Here is a 19,147-nt window from a genome sequence, read left to right as displayed (position 1 = left end):
ATTTTAATAAATGAATGTCATGCTATGTTAAAATATGTGCTTTGTTTTCCCATTACTTCAAAATGGGAGTGAAAGGAATGATTACCAATTAATTAATTAATTAATTAATTAGAGTTTGAGACCTCTAAAACGCAAATACCTTCATTTAATAAGTGGAAGTAGGATACTGAAGGTTTTACAGATATTAATCCTAAATATGAGGGCAAGTGTGGTATAGTGGTTAAAGTGCTGAACTGCTATTGGGAAGACTCAGGTTCTAGTCCATCCTCAGCTGTGAAAGCTCACTGGGGGCCTTTGAGTCAGTCATTCTCTCTCAGCTCATCCTATCTCACAGAGTTACTGTGGGGAAAAATGAATGGGAGGAGTGCCTTGACCTCCTGAATGAAAGGGGCGATATAAATCTAATAAACAAATATTCATTGAAATAATGGTCATTTTTCCTGCTGATTACATTACATTAAATTATGTTTAATACTTATGGAAGGAAATTTTGTAATCTTCAAAAGACCTCGAGTTCCCCATGAAGAACACTGCTTACCTGTGACCCTTTCTTGCTACCTGGAAGGTTAATTATGAGAGTTTTCCCTCTGATTCCGCACACGGGTCTGGAGAAAGAGAGAGAGAGAGAAAAAGAGAGAGAGATGAATACAAAGACACAGGAAACAGTTGTTTTTAATCACACATAATTTTTAACCAATATAAAAAAAGATTAGGTCTTAGAATTCGTTCAGTGGAAATAAAGTTTGCTTAGGAATAGGGCTGATTAAAGAAACTTCCATGATCAAATGAGTTTTACTTAGCTAATCAATGAAATATTAATGCCTTTTCACAAATACGCACATAAACAATGAACTAATAGTTTGGAAAGGAATAGCATATTTGCTAGATCAAGTTATTCTGAAGCAAACCACTAGTATCATGATCTGGATTTGGGGGATGTTAAGGATGGATCACTCTCTTTTGGCCTGAGAGTTCTCCACAGCCACCCCTTGCAGCAGGGAGGTGGGGCCTATTTGACTAGCACGCCCCAGGCGCCTGATGCTGTTTCATAGGGAGCTTGGGATTTTCAGGAGACACGCTTGTCATGGCTTGGAATGAGCATGTGATGGGGGCCCTGGACCAAATCGCATGTCTGCAGACTCTGTGTATGCAGATCTCATACAACACCATGGTTTACCAACAAGGTTTGAGAGATGAAGCGGCACAAGAGAAGCCTAGAGCACCACTTGAGGAAAAAAAGTGAAGTTGACCAAGCACAGATAACAGTCTGTATCAGGACTTAACTTGTAGTGAGAAGAGCAGCGCACTTACTACTCCATCCTTATTGCATCTGCAGATAGCTACCCAGAAGCCCTGTTTTGGGTCACCAGGTCCCTCCTAGTAAGGAGGAACCAGGGAGCCCCTGAAGGGCTGCAGTGAGGAATATTCTGCTAGATAAAGTTGCTCTACTATGCACTGGAGTTGCATTCCAGCTGGGCAGAACCTTTGGAAGTGACTGGGACACATCTGAGCCCTGCTATCTGGGAGGATTTTGAGCTGGTTGGTCCCAAGGAAGCAAACAGGGTCCTTGTGGCTATGAGTTCAACTACCTATGTTCTGGACCCATGCCCCTCCTGGTTGGTCAAGACCCTCCAGGAGGTAGCATATGGATGGGTCCAAGCGGTATTTAATGCCTCTTTGTGTGTGGGGGTACCGACTGGCTTGAAGGAGGCGGTGGTGTATCCTTTCTTAAGAGGCCATTCTTGACCCAACTATGTTAGATAACTTTTATTCAGGCTCCAACCTTCCCTTTTTAGGAAAGGTTGTTGAGAGGGTGATGGGCCCTCAGCTACAAAGGGCCCTGGATGAAGTGGATTATCTGGATTCTTTTCAGTCTGGGTTCAGACCAGGATACAGTACTGAAATGGCATTGGTTGCACTTGTAGAGGACCTTTGGAGAGCTTGGGATGGAAGTGGTGCCCCACAGCTTGGGTCTTTCTCCTTTCCTCTTTAACATCTACATGAAACTGCTGGATGAGGTCATCTAACAGCATGGGGTGAGGTACCATCAGTATGCTAATGATACCCAGCTATACATCTCCTTCCCCAGCTGGCAGGTGATGCTGTTACAGTGCTGGCCAAGTGTCTGGAAGCTGTTTGGGTATGGATGGGGAGAAACCAGTTTGACTCAACCCAGGCAAGATGAAGTGGCCTGGGGTTTTTGGCCTCTCTGGCCTTGTGATATGTCATCTTTGACTCTGGACATGGTGGCATGGTTGTGTTTCTTGTCTGGATTACCTCACAGGGCTACGAATGGGACCACCTATCCCTGAGTACATCTGCCTATCTCACCAGATTGGATAGGGCAGGCATGCTCCTTGTCCCTTCTGCTAAATGCTGCCGTCTTATGGGACCTAGAAAGCATGCCTTTTCCATAGCAATCCCTGCTCTTTCTCCATCCCTTCCTCCTGAGATCGGGCAGGCCCCTACCATTTTAACCTTCCGGAAAGCACTTAAGGCTTGTTCTAAGTCTTGTCCGATGTTCTAAGGATCAACACACCATTGGAACCTGGAATGTAAGATCTATGAGCCAGGGCAAATTGGATGTGGTTATTGGTGAGATGTCAAGATTAAAGATAGACATTCTGGGCGTCGGTGAACTGAAATGGACTGGAATGGGCCACTTCATATCAAATGACCACCAGATCTACTACTGTGGACAAGAGGACCACAGAAGAAATGGAGTAGCCTTCATAATTAACAGTAAAGTGGCTAAAGCAGTGCTTGGATACAATCCAGAAAAACGATAGAATGATCTCAATTCGAATTCAGGGCAAGCCATCTAACATCACAGTGATCCAAATATACGCCCCAACCACAGATGCTGAAGAAGCTGAAGTAGAGCAGTTCTATCAGGATCTGCAGCACCTACTGGACAACACGCCTAAAAGAGATGTTATTTTCATCACGGGAGACTGGAATGCTAAGATGGGCAGTCAAATAACACCTGGAATTACAGGTAAGCATGGCCTGGGAGAACAAAATGAAGCAGGACATAGGCTGATAGAATTTTGCCAAGACAACTCACTCTGCATAACAAACACTCTCTTCCAACAACCTAAGAGATGGCTTTATACATGGACTTCACCAGATGGACAACACCGAAATCAGATTGACTACATCCTTTGCAGCCAACGGTGGCGGACATCTATACAGTCGGTAAAAACAAGACCTGGAGCTGACTGTAGTTCAGATCACGAACTTCTTCTTGCACGATTTAGGATCAGACTCAAGAGATTAGGGAAGACCCACAGATCAGCTAAATATGAGCTCACTAATATTCCTAAGGAATAGGCAGTGGAGGTGAAGAATAGATTTAAGGGACTGGACTTAGTAGATAGGGTCCCGGAAGAACTCTGGACAGAAGTTGGCAGCATTGTTCAGGAGGCGGCAACAAAATACATCCCAAAGAAAGAGAAAACCAAGAAGGCAAAATGGCTGTCTGCTGAGACACTAGAAGTAGCCCAAGAAAGAAGGAAAGCAAAAGGCAACAGTGATAGGGGGAGATATGCCCAATTAAATGCAAAATTCCAGAGGTTAGCCAGAAGAGATAAGGAATTATTTTTAAACAAGCAATGTGCGGAAGTGGAAGAAGACAATAGAATAGGAAGGACAAGAGACCTCTTCCAGAAAATTAGAAACATTGGAGGTAAATTCCAGGCAAAAATGGGTATGATCAAAAACAAAGATGGCAAGGACCTAACAGAAGAAGAAGAGATCAAGAAAAGGTGGCAAGAATATACAGAAGACCTGTATAGGAAGGATAACAATATCGGGGATAGCTTTGACGGTGTGGTCGGTGAGCTAGAGCCAGACATCCTGAAGAGTGAGGTTGAGTGGGCCTTAAGAAGCATTGCTAATAACAAGGCAGCAGGAGATGATGGCATCCCAGCTGAACTGTTCAAAATCTTGCAAGATGATGCTGTCAAGGTAATGCATGCCATATGCCAGCAAATTTGGAAGACACAAGAATGGCCATCAGATTGGAAAAAATCAACTTATATCCCCATACCAAAAAGGGGAAACTCTAAAGAATGTTCAAACTATTGAACAGTGGCACTCATTTCACATGCCAGTAAGGTAATGCTCCAGATCCTGCAAGGTAGACTTCAGCAATTCATGGAGCGAGAATTGCCAGATGTACAAGCTGGGTTTAGGAAAGGCAGAGGAACTAGGGACCAAATTGCCAATATCAGCTGGATCATGGAAAAAGCCAGGGAGTTTCAGAAAAACATCTATTTCTGTTTTATTGACTATTCTAAAGCCTTTGACTGTGTGGACCATAACAAATTGTGGCAAGTTCTTAGCGGTATGGGGATACCAAGTCATCTTGTATGCCTCCTGAGGAATCTGTATAACAACCAAGTAGCAACAGACCACAGAACAATGGACTGGTTTAAGATTGGGAAAGGAGTACGGCAGGGCTGTATACTCTCACCCTACCTATTCAACTTGTACGCAGAACACATCATGCAACATGCTGGGCTTGAGGAATCCAAGGCTGGGGTTAAAATCGCTGGAAGAAACATTAACAATCTCAGATATGCAGATGATACCACTTTGATGGCTGAAAGCGAAGAGGAACTGAGGAGCCTTATGATGAAGGTGAAAGAAGAAAGTGTAAAAGCTGGCTTGCAGCTAAACCTCAAAAAAACCAAGATTATGGCAACTAGCTTGATTGATAACTGGCAAATAGAGGGAGAAAATGTAGAAGCAGTGAAAGACTTTGTATTTCCAGGTGTGAAGATTACTGCAGATGCTGACTGCAGTCAGGAAATCAGAAGACACTTAATCCTTGGGAGAAGAGCAAGGACAAATTTTGATAAAATAGTTAAGAGCAGAGACATCACACTGACAACAAAGGTTCGCATAGTTAAAGCAATGGTGTTCCCCGTAATAACATATGGCTGCGAGAGCTGGACCATAAGGAAGGCTGAGAGAAGGAAGATAGATGCTTTGGAACTGTGGTGTTGGAGGAAAAGTCTGAGAGTGCCTTGGACTGCAAGAAGATCAAGCCAGTCCATACTCCAGGAAATCAAGCCAAACTGGTCACGAGGGAATGATATTTAAAGGCAAAACTGAAAAACGTTGGCCACATAATGAGAAGACATGACACCCAAGAGAAGATGCTGATGCTAGGGAGAGTGGAAGGCAAAAGGAAGAGGGGCCGACCAAGGGCAAGATGGATAGATGATATTCTAGAGGTGATGGATTCATCCCTGGGGGAGCTGGGGGTGTTGACGACCGACAGGAAGCTCTGGCGTGGGCTGGTCCATGAAGTCACGAAGAGTCGGAAGCGACTAAACGAATAAACACACACACACACATTGTTGGGTTATGAGCTACCCAGAGTTTGGTTTAAGATGGGTGACCATATAAATGCTATAAGTGAATGAATGAACGAACAAACAAACAAACAAACTGTTCGTTTTAATAGGGCTTATTGTTGCTCAGTGATGATAGAGCTGCTTGTATCATATCTCACGTGATATCTTGTTTTAACAGATTTGATCAATCATACTTAATCCTGACTGAATTAACTCTGGAAAGTGATTTATATTGATGATATGTGAAAGAAATCTAAGCCTCCATCCCTGTATATTGGTCTTTTCCTCAAAACTCTCATCCAAATGAAAGAGATTGGAAGTGGATAAGAATGTACCTTGCTTGAAATAGAAGTTCCAACTGAATTTTTCACTTACTTCTTATTGAATTTTTTAAATGGAGAACTCTAGGGGCCAGTCTGTATTAGTTATCTTTTTCTATTATTGCACCATCTGGCTACGTATTATAATACTATTTCCATTGTTCTTGTGGGATTTTTGCCTCTTTACATGGTATTTTGCAGACCAATTTTAAAATAACATAAGACACAACAGCAATCCTATTTGAATGACCTTATATGGTAAGTATAATGCTCATTCTTGATCTCTAATATAGGCATATTTCAATACTATGTGAAACAAGGTTTTTAGTCTTCTGAGAATGTTTCAAGCTGCCTAATTTAATCAAGCCCTACTTGATGTGAGATCACATTACTTGAAAGACTGATTTTTCTCTTATGAAATTGCTTTTTGCTAAGATTATACCCCTGTGGTGAACTGGGGATTCTGCCACCTTCAGAGCTGAAGGGGTGATGACAGGCAAAAGAGCTTCTCCTATTGTGAAACTATATTGTAGGAAGAGAACCATTTTAGTTTATGGTGGCAAAAAATCAAGAGTCTGGTAGCACCTTTCCCAACTAACTAGTTTTATTAAAAGACATAAACTTTTGTGAGCTGCAGCTCACTTCATCAGATGCACAGTGTATCTAGATTGATATAGGATTTTAATTGGGGAGAGGTGGGGGAAGGGACGGCAAAATAGGTTGGTGATACAGATGCCAGTTACAAATGAGACAGTTTGTTTCTAATCGCAATTTTAGTGTGCTAAAAACTGATTGTGTTAGTTGTCACCTTCTGAGATTGCTTGAAAACTTTTAATGTGAGTTCAAGAATTTCTCATTCAGTGGTGCTATTGAAGTCCCACTTTTCCAAAACAGTCACTTGGAGGTCTGCTATGGAATGTCCTGGGAGGTTGAAATGCTCTGATATTACTTTGTCCTTGTTTTGAATCCTCATGTCAAGCTTGTGTCCTTTAATTCTTTTGGGCAAAGCTTGTCCTGCTTGTCTATGTAGAATCCAGAGGGGCGCTGCTGACAGATGATGGCATACAGTATATCACATCGGAGGAAGAGCACATAAAGGTGTTTCTAATCTTGTGTGTGTAGTTGTTGGGGCCTATGATGGTGCTGTTGGTGTAGATGTGGGAGCAAAGTAGACATCTGGGTTTGCTGAGGGGCCTATTTCCCTGGCATCATTGTCCTGTTGTTTCTTGTTACTTACAAGAATCTGCTTCAGGTTAGGTGGCTGTCTATACTTGCCTGCCACCCAAAGCTTGAGAAACTATAGTGTCAATGTCCAGTATCGGTTATAGCTTATTAATAAGGCATTTGAATAGCTTAAGCTGTGAACTGTAGGTGATAATCAGTGGTGTTCTGTTTCTGTGGTCTGTCTTTTAATAGGTCCTCCCTGGGAATTGTGTAACTCTATTGATTTATCTATTTGAACTCATTAGTTGGGCATTTCATTCTCCTGAATACCTGATTTAATTCCATCAGCTAAGCGTTTCCATCAAGTGGGTCAGAACAAATGTGATTGTAATGAAGAGCCTAGCTATAGAAGATATTTGGTGGTGTGTTCTGGGTGGAAGGTGGAAGCTGGAAGCATGTAGGTATGCATGGCGATCTGTAGGTTTCCTGTATATTATGGTGTTTATATGTCCATTTTATAGTTTTATGGTGGCATCAAGAAAGTGGATTTATTCTGTAGATAGGTCTAGGTTGAAATTGATGGTGTGTGTGTGTGTGTAAGTTGTTCAAGTCATGTTGAAATTTGATGAAGAGATACATTTCCATGGGCCAGATGATGAAAATGTCATCAATAAATCTAAATTAAGGGAGGGGTTTCAGGGGGTGAGACTTAAGAAAGCTTTCTCCTAGGTCAGTCACGAAGATGCATAATAAAGAGAACATACATGTGCCCATGGTTGTTTCTGGATTTACTCCCTGCTGTTATGTTTTCAGTATCAAAGAATAACCTTTTTATTTGCTTAGGCCTTTTAATTATGCTGTGCTTTATATATCAATTGAAGATGCCGTCTTTTGGAACTTATTTTGTGAACTATATGATTCCTCAGTCATCATCCCAGGGAGCAAAGGACTGCTTCCTTAAAGACAAAAATCAATTTATAATTATTCTTATTGTTGTATTATTATAATTATAATTATTCAATATAATGAATAGTAGAAGGAATTGGCTTGAAATGTATTGGGTCTCAGTAAACAGTCTCTTCTCAATGTCTGTTTTTTTTATTTCTCTTTTTTCCTGTTGCAGGATAAAAAGAACTTAAAAATAAACTAACTTAAATCAGATTAAGTAAAGGAAAAATGCCTGCAAATTGAGTTCGGCTCCTAGTGGACATAGTCATGCATTGCTCTAGGCAAAGAACTAACTAGGCCTGACCCCACTCATCTTCCAAGTCTATATAAGGTCAGCCATGTATTACCAGAGGTCAGGCTGCTTTTTTATCACAAAAATGAAACTTTTAAGTCAACACAGAAAAACAGAAAACAGATTAGTAATAGATAACTATATTCTATATCCATTTTTCTAATGCATGGATTAGCGCAGTAGAGACTGTCAGGTGCAGGGTTTTAGCCTGCTTTGAAATATTCATACAGAAAGGTTTTAGAATTTATTTTCAAAATGTATTTCATTCTTAAATTTGAAGGGGAAAGAAAATCTGGCCTTCCCTTTGTTATTAAAGTTAAAAGAGAAATGAAGCACCAACATATAAAGAGAAATAAAGACAAGGAAAACATTAGTATGATCTGGTGAACAATCATTTTCTTCATTTGGAAAGGAGCACACTTGTTTTCTTTGTCTTTCAGGTACAGTTTCTTCAGTAGTTCAAATGTCTGAACTTACTGACTAGATGATGGATCAACTGATTTTCAGGCCACTCTAATTGGATCTGACTCAGAACAGCTTACATACCTATTTATGTAAATAATATTAAAAACTACAAGGTCTAAAACATAGCATAATACAAAATACAATGCCAGAGATAAATAACATTCTACATTAATTAAACTCCACATTAATGGAGGAAGCAGCTCACGACTTTCCACCTCCAAAGCCTGCTGAAAAGTCCAGGTTTTGATGGACTTTTTGAAACCCAACAGGGTGTGGACCATCTGGATCTCAGGGGAAATGATATTCCCAAGAAAGGGGGTAGCAAGGGAGTCTGTTTTCTGACTTGTTCTACCTTGAAGGGCTGACGATATGACATCAGAATCATGTAAAATGTAACCTTAGTTAAATTTGTTTCATGTCAGTGTCCACATTATGAAAATACTATTCATTTTCTAGAAAGATAGCAAAGTTGAGCTTATTGTTATCCCAAGAAGAACCTTTCACTCTTTGTATATCACTACAGCCCATCCTAGACATTCAAACATCTTTAACACGGGATCTATTGCTGCTTACAGAAAACCTACCACACATCAGCACCTACAAGCTAGATAAGGAACTAGAGCCAGCAACAAATCCAGATCCCAAGTCTGTCTCCAAAATAGTGGCAATAATGTCAACCACAAGTGCAACAATTAATTCAGGTAGATCATCTTCCAATGTGATCTATACCTATCATCCACCAGCCATCCCTTTTACTGTCCTTTTGCATACTATATAGGAAAACCAACAGTCCTGACACAAAAGAAGAAATATCTGCAAATATAATGGAAGAAAGGAAATAATCAGCAGAATATTTAATACTATAAAGTCAGTCTGTTACTGATCTTAAGGTAGCTATCCTGGAACTAAAAATTTTTCAAGGATGAAACTACTGAACTGCAACTTATCAACTTACCAATTCTATATACTTGAGTCTGACTAGAACACATACAGTAGTTTTTGTTCCACTATAAGAGCTACATCAATTGCTCTGCACATAGTCATTTTGCATATGCTTAAGATCTATTAGAATTATTATAAATTGTACTTTTGTGTTTCAGAGCATTTCATTCAATTTTATACTTGTTTCCTTTGCTCCACATGTATCTGACAAAAAAGAATAATGTGTCCAATGAATGTCTAGCCCATGAATGGTATAATAAAATTTAAGGCACCAAAATTTTCATTCTGCTAATATACTTTTTAAAAAGATGACTTAGTAGTAGTGGTAAACTGTTTTTTGTTGAAGATTTCTTGACGAGTTACATACTTTATGGTGCAGCAGCAAGTCTGTTGATTTGGTGGGCTGGCCCTATGCATCTAAAGCAGGCACCTCTTCACTCTATCACGCGGTACCCCCAGCACTAGTTTAAATTCCATGCTAAAACCTAGCCTGCTGATCAACTGTTCATTGGGCTCATGGTATATACAGTAAAGGAGGCAATTCTCTTGCTTTACTATATAGGGCTGGTTTTGAGTATGACTCTCTGGCTACCCAAAATGGAACAGTACTCAAGAAAAGTGTCTAGGGACTATAGTGCAAGGACCTTTATTTGAAATCAACAAGCTGGAACATCATATTCATAGCTAATAATGTCTTTCAACAGAAGGATTGTATGACTGTAGATCAGCTCAGTCAGTTACTATAAATCAGTACTAAAACACCAAAAATAAGTTAACTGAGGTGATATTGATATTAATAAAAATAATAAAAATAAAGATTTAGATAGATCCCTAGTACCTAGGTTAAGAGGCGGAATATATCACTGTTAATTATAAACATTGCTGTTCGTTATAATAAACTTCCAGGGTAAATTATTTCAGAAAAGTGATTAGGACAGAATGTATTTACCAAATAATAGCGCCTCTCTAGCTGAAGTATTGGTTGACACCATATTTTTGAACTAATTCTCATCACATGATTACCAATGTTCTTTAAATGCACTACAATGTTATAGTTTGAATTAGCAGCACGGAATTACATTTATCAGCAATTATAATGTCAGTTTCTTGAGTGGCCCCAACCCAGTATTTGAACTAGTCTGCAAAATATATCCTGCAGAATTCATATCAAAGAAATAAGCAGAACAAATTCCTGTGTAATGTGGCCCCATCCCTGAACAACGTAGAGGCAATCTGACTATATACTTTCTCAAAAGCAGAAATTGAAAGGGGGAAAAAAACCCTACTGAAGCAGACCCCTAACTGGTTTAGTACTGAAATTTAACAACAAATGTAAATAATAATCAAAAGTTTATTAACTACTTTTGTAAACTAGACATTTAGTGAAAAGATTCAGGCCCACAGTCACCCAGCTGGCTTTGTGCCTAAGGCAGGACTAGAACTCACAATCTGCCAGTTTCTAGCCTGATGCCTTAACCACTACACCAAACTGGCTCTTCAGCAGAGTTATGATACCTGAAAAAAAAAAGACTTAGTGAAAGGAACCAAGAAATAATAAGCAATTGCCACTGGAAGGATTCTGTTCCCATCTATGTACTCCTTTCAGAACATTCTTATCTAGTTTAGAACATGATACTTTATTAATATCATGTTAACTCAAAATTATATATTGCATTCCCTCTCCATCAATCAAATATTGATGCACAATCTGGAAAAAGATCTGATCTGATCTGATACCAGCTGCCAACAACTCTTTTTGACAGATAGTAATATGTTCTTCATTTCCTCCTACAATTACTTGAATTATTTTTACAAGTCCATTTTTACAGCTACTATATCCAAGAATATATTTTATCACTGCCTTGTCTCTGCATTTACAAAATTGATTCATTAAATTGTAAAATAAAAGTGATGCATAATTATGTACATACAAGTTTATTTTGAAAATGATTCCACTTTTGATTTGTTATACTTCTACCTTGTTTTTAATTGCAAGGAAATATGAAAAACAAATGGTGTTTGTATGCATGTTTGTATATTATATATATGGCAAAATCATTGGATTTTGCACCAAATATTCACAGAAGAGAAAAATATTAATGTCTAATGTTTATATAATTTCTTTCAAGACAAGTGCTACTATTTTTCTCCATTACAATCATAACTGAGATTCAGTCAAGTGCATTTCTTAATCACATTAACATGATAAAAATTTATTCATACTCATTTAAACCTGAGATTCATATAGATTCACCATAATCCAGGAGTATTTTCTGTGCAAACTATGGATATTTATTGATTTGTAAAATTTCTTTTAAATAACTGCTATTATGACACAGTGAAACTGGGAAATCAGTGCTAATTGGTGAGAAAAAAAATCTGAAAAAATAATTGCTACACACAGAGCTAGTGTGATGTAGTGGTTAAGGTTGGACTGACACCAGGAAGACCGAGGTTCTAGTTCACTTCAGCCACAGAAATTCTCTGGGTGACTTCAGGCCACTAAATCTCTCTTGTATGAAAGGTAGGATATCTAATACATAAATAAAATGCACTGAGTTTTATTCTTAATTAACTTTAGGAATCAGAAAAATTATAAATATAGGTAGCCAACAGAACTGGTTTTTTCCTGCAAGTTAATCCTAGAGGAAAAAATTCAGAGTGTACAACAACTCAGAACTGCTCTATATTTACCATTATAGCAATAACTTGTAGTGTAATGCTTTGTATGCACATTTAGTATGCCTCACTGAGTTTACTGAGCTTGCTCCTAGATGAGTACAGAGTTGGAGGTCTGGGCTAATCAATACCATTTTTCAATATTTTTGTTTTAGAAGATCCTTACAATAATTCAATGAATAGAGAGAGAGAAAAAAAGTCACTTTCTGTAGCCATGAGACAAAACCACTATAATCTTATATATATCAGCAGGATCCCCCCCCAACAGACTCGCTAAATAGCTTTAAGCAAGCTAATATCTCTCAGTGGCTGCAATATGGGATCCATAATATTCACCTACTCTAAAATATTGTTGTGTAGACTACTGAAGCAAAATATGTAAAATGGTTTGAAAGTGCTATATAACTGCTATAGATTGTTATTGTGTGAAGATTTTGCAAGGGAGCTTCAATGTCTTTTCTTCCTGAACATTATGTGTCAAAAATACCCAAAAACTAAATAAAAAACCACAAAACAATAAAAGAAGGCATCTGGATATGAAAATGAGGAAGGGGTGATGAATCCACTTTTGTTCAATGCAGCCACCACCTTAGGTATTCTAGAGAAAAAGTTTATTTTGTTATTTTTGTTAACATTCTTACCTAGAGAGCATGCCCAGAGGTGTAACATTAAGTGATCCCATCAGCATTGCCAAGGCCATCCCTGGGGCCTCACGTTCTATTACTTCTTTAGTAGCCTGTAATCAAAGATTAAACAATAGACTGAGTGAAAACTACAAAAATAAAGTAAAATTAAATATAAAGCTAAGTAAAATTTAAATCACCATCCCTTTCCTAAAATCAGTCCAACATGGGAGTTGAATGTGAATCAATTTGGACATAAAATCATTATATATTTATCTCACTAAAATTAGCTTTATGCCTACATCACATTCTGCCTCAATTTCTGAAACTGGCTCTATATCAAAAACTGCATCCTTCAGCCCCTGACAACAATAGTTTTGCATCCTATGAATATTAAATATGATTTGCATATACTTTTGCCTGTTCCTATAGATTTCTCCTGGAAATCCAAATACATTGAACAGGAATACACTGAAATACATTGAACAGCTCAGAAAATTATTAGAAGGGTATGACTCATATGGCTCTTCAAAACAGAGATGATTGATTAAGCATCTCTTCATGGAATATGCATATTTTCTGTCCCTTTCTGTTAATGAATGATATAATACATCTCTTTCCAATTGGAAGGCATTTGCATGCTGAGGCAATCTTTGAGATTAAAATGATAGCCAACTTTCAATTATATTATGCTCTAATTAAAAAAAACCCTAATCTAAAATGAAACTTGAATGTAATATAAATATATTTAAACAAAGTATACAATTATGATTTTAAAACTGAATCCCTGACCTTCAATCAAATGCACAACTCAATACAAAATACATGGTTGGCTCCTCCATTATGAGCTGAGGAGAGGAGAAATAAAATTAGACAATTGCATCAGGTTGGGCAGGAGGAAGTAAGGGAGTCTTAAGTGATCTGATCAATCAAATTGTCTGGTCTTAAAACATAGCCAGGAAATTCCTTCCCATGTAGCAGATCTATTTTTGAACCACCCTAGCTTTACTGCTAGATTCAGGTTCCTTTGTCCTGGCTTTCATGACCATCTATTGATCATTACAAATGTTGCCTCATGGACAAAGAAAAAAAAAATCTAATTTTATGCAGTGAAATGGTCTGTGTAGGACCAGACAGTCTAACCTACAGCTTGATTCTTCCTCTGTTTCTGCCAGGGTTTCTAGAGCACTTATAAAGGAAAGGAAGTCTGAAATTCAGGTAACTGGAAAAATATACCAGCTACCACAAACCATAAAAATTAGTATTATGAATCAAGGACAAATAGCTAATTGAAAACTTTTGTTGATGACATAACAACTGAAACTTAGCATATGGGCCTCATGGCCCATTTTTAGCTATTCTCCTATACACCACAGTCCCATATCCTAAAATTCATATCATTTATGTCCCTAAACAGCAGGGAGGTTTTAATGAGAATGTAATAAGGTGATAGGGCAATTCTTTAAATTGGGCAATTCTGATTCCAATCATAACCCCTTTTCTTCCTATGTGGCAATATTCCTCACTCCTTTCTTCTTTTACTACTTCTGCAATCACTAGGTGGAGACAGGATCCTAGCAATTAGGATGGTGCAAGAGAACCATATTATTTAGATTCTATTTTATAACATACAACAGAAACAATTTCTCTGGGTTCAAGAAGCTGACTTTTTTTCTGCAAGCTTCCTCATTATTCCATTTCTGCAGATATAAGAATACCACTTCAGAATTCTAAGAACCGGACCAACATTGCTTGGTCTAATTATTGACAAATACATGAACCACTTTAAGGGGAATGATTGAACTTTTTTAACTTACTAAAATATGACTATATTTTCATCAGAGATACCAGTTATATAATGAAGAACAGAAGAAATTAATGCAAAAAATGGAGTCTTAGAGTAACAGAGACTACAATAAAACAACAAAATTCAGATGAGATTATTTGCCACAAATGAATGATCAAACTAGATTCACTCCACTACAGCTTTTTTTCAAATTAAAGAAGCCATGGGAGTCCAGCATTAGGATAAATCTCTCCCTATGCCCCACTTTCCCAAATTAAATCCTCCCACTTTGAAGTTGCTGTTTACTTTTGAGGGAAATTTATAAATCCCAAATAGTACACACACACACACACACACACACCACACACATTTATATATATATATATGTATATGTATATAATATATAAAATTTCTGTACAGAAAATAGCAAAGGCGTAGTGTGACACTAGGCTGAAACTGACAACTGTGGCCATAACTTAACACTAAGCTGGACATGTACACAGAGAGGACGAAACCCAGACACTTGTCAAAATATGCCTTCAGAAATAGATAAGAAGGAAGCAAGTGGTCAAGAGCCAGAAGACAAACAAAAGAAATGCCATTGGAACAAATCAATGAAACAAAGGTTTTTAGGGATAATACAAGGGGTCCTGTGGCACACCAGTTATTTGAGTTGTTCTAGGTCTAAATATGCTGGGTTCCATTTTCTAGCTAGTGCCTGGCCAGCCTAGTTAAGTAGGATTTAGGTAAGTCAGGTGTGAATAATAATAATAATAATAATAATAATAATATAATGACTCGATAGGTGGACAAAAATGCCAAATCCAGTCTAAACATCTGGCTGACTGTGTCACTAACCATAATAATTTTATTAACTTTATATGCCACCCAACTCCCAGTGTCTCTGGGCAGTTTACAAATTATTAAAAACATTTAAAAACAAGGAAACACCACAAAACAAGAAAGAACAAAGATGGCAGAGATGACAAACCCAGATGGGAATAAAGAAAAAGAAGAAAAAGGGGCTTCAATCACCATTGCCAAAGGCCTGGGTAAAGAGCCCTTCGAAACGCCAGTATGGTGGGGCCATTAGAATCCCGGGGGGAATCTCATTCCAGAGGGCAAGAGCTGCTATTAGAGAAGGTGCACTTCCGAGGTCCTGATAGATAGCATTGTTTAATTGAAAGAACCTGGAGCCTGCTAACCCTACCAGATTGGATCAGCCAGGCAGACACTGTGGAGACAAGTGAGTGTGGGGACAATTCTATACTTTAAATAAATCTTTATTGAGAGCTTTAACTTTTAGAGGGTCTCCGTGAAGTCCAATAATACTTCGATTGCCTCAGTGCTTGGTTGAAGTGTTTCCAATTTGTAAGTGTTTCCAATTATTTTTCCTGCTGTTGTCCAGGACTATGGGATCTGTGTGCTTTTGACAGATTGTAGGATTGAAGTGAGTAATAATAAGCTGAACCTGCGTATTTTGTAATTTTTATTTTTATTCAAATAAAGAAAATCCCATTTATAGATCTCCAGCATCATAACTAGTTGAATCTTAATTGTACTTTCAATGTGATAATAGTTAAAATATATACTATACAGTCATGTGCAAAAATAAGTACAACCATGTAAGGTTTGTTTTTCCTTTTTTTAACAAATGTGGATATATCAATATTTTACTTTCATTTAACAGTATATAAAGATAAAGGTGATGTAACTGAACAACAACACTGAAAATTTGATTTTGCGACCATTTATTCAACAGAAAAATTTAACAAATATGCCATTTCCTTCTGTGGAAAAAGTAAGTACATGCTTGGCTCTACTACCTAGTATTGCCCCTTTTGGCAGAAACGCCACAAGTAGGCATTTCTTATAACTACCAATCTCTGAAATTGAATGGGAGGAATTTTTTCTCACTCCTCCATGCAGAATTTTTTCAGCTGTGCAATGTTTGAGGGGTTTCTTGCATGCACAGCCTGTTTCAAGTCACCCCACAGTATCTCAATGGGATTTAGATCCAGGCTTTGACTTGGCCATTACAGAACTTCCCATTTCTTTTTTTTTTCCCCAGCCATTCCTTGGTGGATTTACTGGAATGTTTAGGGTCATTGTCCTGTTGCAAGATCCACTTTTGGTTGAGCTTTAATCTTCTGATAAAAGGTCTCATTATCCTCAAGTATCCTCTGGTACAATGAGGAAGTTATAGTGGATTCTGTGATGGTGAGCTGCCCAGGCCCTGATGCAGAAAAGCAGCCCTAAACCATAACATTTCCACCACCACGCTTTGCAGTTGGTACCCGATTTTTCTGGCGAAATGCTGTCTTTGTTTTTTTGCCAAACATGTCTTCTGGTACCGTGGCCAAATAACTCTTATCTTTGCCTCGTCTATCCAGTCAGTGGCCTTATTGATATCCAATTGTTTGGTGATCTTTCTAAATCCCTTCCCAGATTCATAGACATCTAAAATTTTCTTTCTGAAGGTGTCTGAATGCCCTTTCGATCTAGGCATGGTGATACCACCCACTTCAACAACAAAGAGCAAATCAAACTAAATGTCTGGGGTTTAAATAAGACAGGTTCCTCTAATCATTCTAATCATTTGCTGGTGTACCTGATTCATTGATCTGGTGCACCTGATTCTAATTTTAGGTATATGAGATAGTGATAAATGTAGGGGTATATTTTTTCCACATGTGAAATTTGCATTTAAATACATTACACAATAGATTACACAATGTAAATGGTGCATGACATTATATCCCCTTTATCAGTATCGCTGAAGTGAAGATCAAATATATGTATGTTGAAATATGATGAAAAAGTTAAATTCAATGGGGTGTACTTATTTTTTCACATGATCGTAAAATCTACAGTTCAGAGAAAGGAACTCACTGTTTTTGCTTGTTATGAGTTCTGAGAGGACCCTTTTTGCGCCAATGACATATTTACAATTTGAAAAACTTATTGTGACACACTCAATATGTGGCTGCCATGGGATATTTGCCTATTTACCAAATGGCTGACATAGTGGGCATACAGTAGCTAATCACAAAATAACCATTTACCAGAAGGCTAACTAGATGCCAAACAGCTGATTGGTGCGCCAGGTATTCCTTTGTGGTTGTGATGATTTTTAATTTATTAGTGTGTCCCTTTCCCCTCTACAAGCTGTGCAGGCCTTTGTTAGAAGCTTGTGCTTTGTCTTAGAGTATGCCAATTTTCTTTTTAAATACTTTATTGAAAACAAAGAGCCTGATGAACAGCAAGAGATATTAATGTAAAAGTAGTACACTATAGATGGAAACAAAATTAAGCCTAATATATGTCTCTGAAAACCATGGAACATGAGTAAGATTAGGCCCTGTTTGTGCTCTGTTCAAAGATACTTCGTCAGCCACTGTGGAAACGGGATGCTTTTGGTTTGAAGGATTCCTCATATCGCTTAATTCCATTTTTAAAAATTGTCTCAGAATTAATGGAGATTTTTTCAGTTCAGTGGTCTGAAAAAATGGATCTATCCCTTGGACTACTGGATAATAAGGTGTTTTTTTTTTTAGAATACCAATTAATTATAATGAACTACTGATACAAAAATGGAACCTGAAACTCTTCTTCAGCTGTTCTTAATTGAACATGAATATGAAAAGGGAACAGATAAATGCTCACCAAGTATTAGGACCATGCAGCAGTTTAGCTTCAGAGAGAAAAAGTTTGAATTTGCAAGGGAAGGAATGTAGCACCTGTTATAAGTCATTAAACCAAATGTATCTTTACCCAAACTGCCTTAGATATGCAGATATGTGCTACTTCTGCACTCCAAAAAATATTTTTGCCTTTGAATCCAAAGCACTGTTCAGCTGTATCAAATACTGCCAACTACATTACTTGAGAATATAGGTAGTACCTGCTTACTGACCACTCATTCAACAACTGTTCAAAGTTATGAGGGTGCTGAAAGACTTATGGTGAGTCCTCAAAATTGCAGTCGTTGCAGTGTCCCCGTGGTCACATGATTGCAATTCAGGCTCTTGGCAACTGGCACGTATTTATGATGGTCACAAAATCCCACAGTCATGTGATCTCCATTTGTGACCTTCACAGCCAGGTTCCGACAAGCAGTCAATGGGGAAGCTGGCAGGAAGTTGTGGTCACGTGACATCATGCTTAACAACCCACTGTGATTTGCTTAACAACTGCAGCCAGAATCGATGAACTGATGTCATAAGTCAGGCACAGTCATGTGATGTTTCACTTTACAACCATGCTGCTTAGTGACACTTGCTGGTCCCAACTGCAGTCGTTAAGTGAGGACTACCTGTACATGATAACACCTCTTTTGTAAAAATGTTATGTTGTGCTGGATTATATAAAAGCATACTAGTGTATCAGTATGCTGATGACACTCAAAATACATTCTTATTCTTACAAGGACTATTTCAATTTCAGTTATTATTCAGTGTACTAGTGGACTTGGAGACATGTCACCTATAGCCAACAAATACAAATAGGACATGATACTTGGCAAGCTACTTATGGAATGAAATTAGCAGAAACTAGTATTG

The 19,147-nt window shown here is 38.0% G+C and overlaps 1 protein-coding gene across 13 annotated transcripts in view; it reads right to left on the bottom strand.

Moving 5' to 3' along the window:
- Positions 1–19,147, bottom strand: part of GPHN (gephyrin) — a 276,493-nt gene that overhangs the window by 110,071 nt on the left and 147,275 nt on the right. For 12 of the 13 annotated variants that reach the window (XM_063289771.1, XM_063289780.1, XM_063289767.1 and 9 more), the window contains 2 exons: positions 12,818–12,912; positions 539–605 (listed from right to left, as the gene is read on the bottom strand). In XM_063289771.1, the coding sequence (XP_063145841.1) occupies positions 539–605; positions 12,818–12,912 (162 nt within the window). The remainder of the gene's footprint in view (positions 1–538; positions 606–12,817; positions 12,913–19,147) is intronic. The other variant, XM_063289778.1, reaches the window with a different exon arrangement.

The sequence above is a fragment of the Candoia aspera genome, chromosome 1 (genome assembly GCF_035149785.1).
Source record: "Candoia aspera isolate rCanAsp1 chromosome 1, rCanAsp1.hap2, whole genome shotgun sequence".
NCBI classification, from domain to species: domain Eukaryota; kingdom Metazoa; phylum Chordata; class Lepidosauria; order Squamata; family Boidae; genus Candoia; species Candoia aspera.
This window is presented reverse-complemented; position numbering and strand designations above follow the sequence as displayed.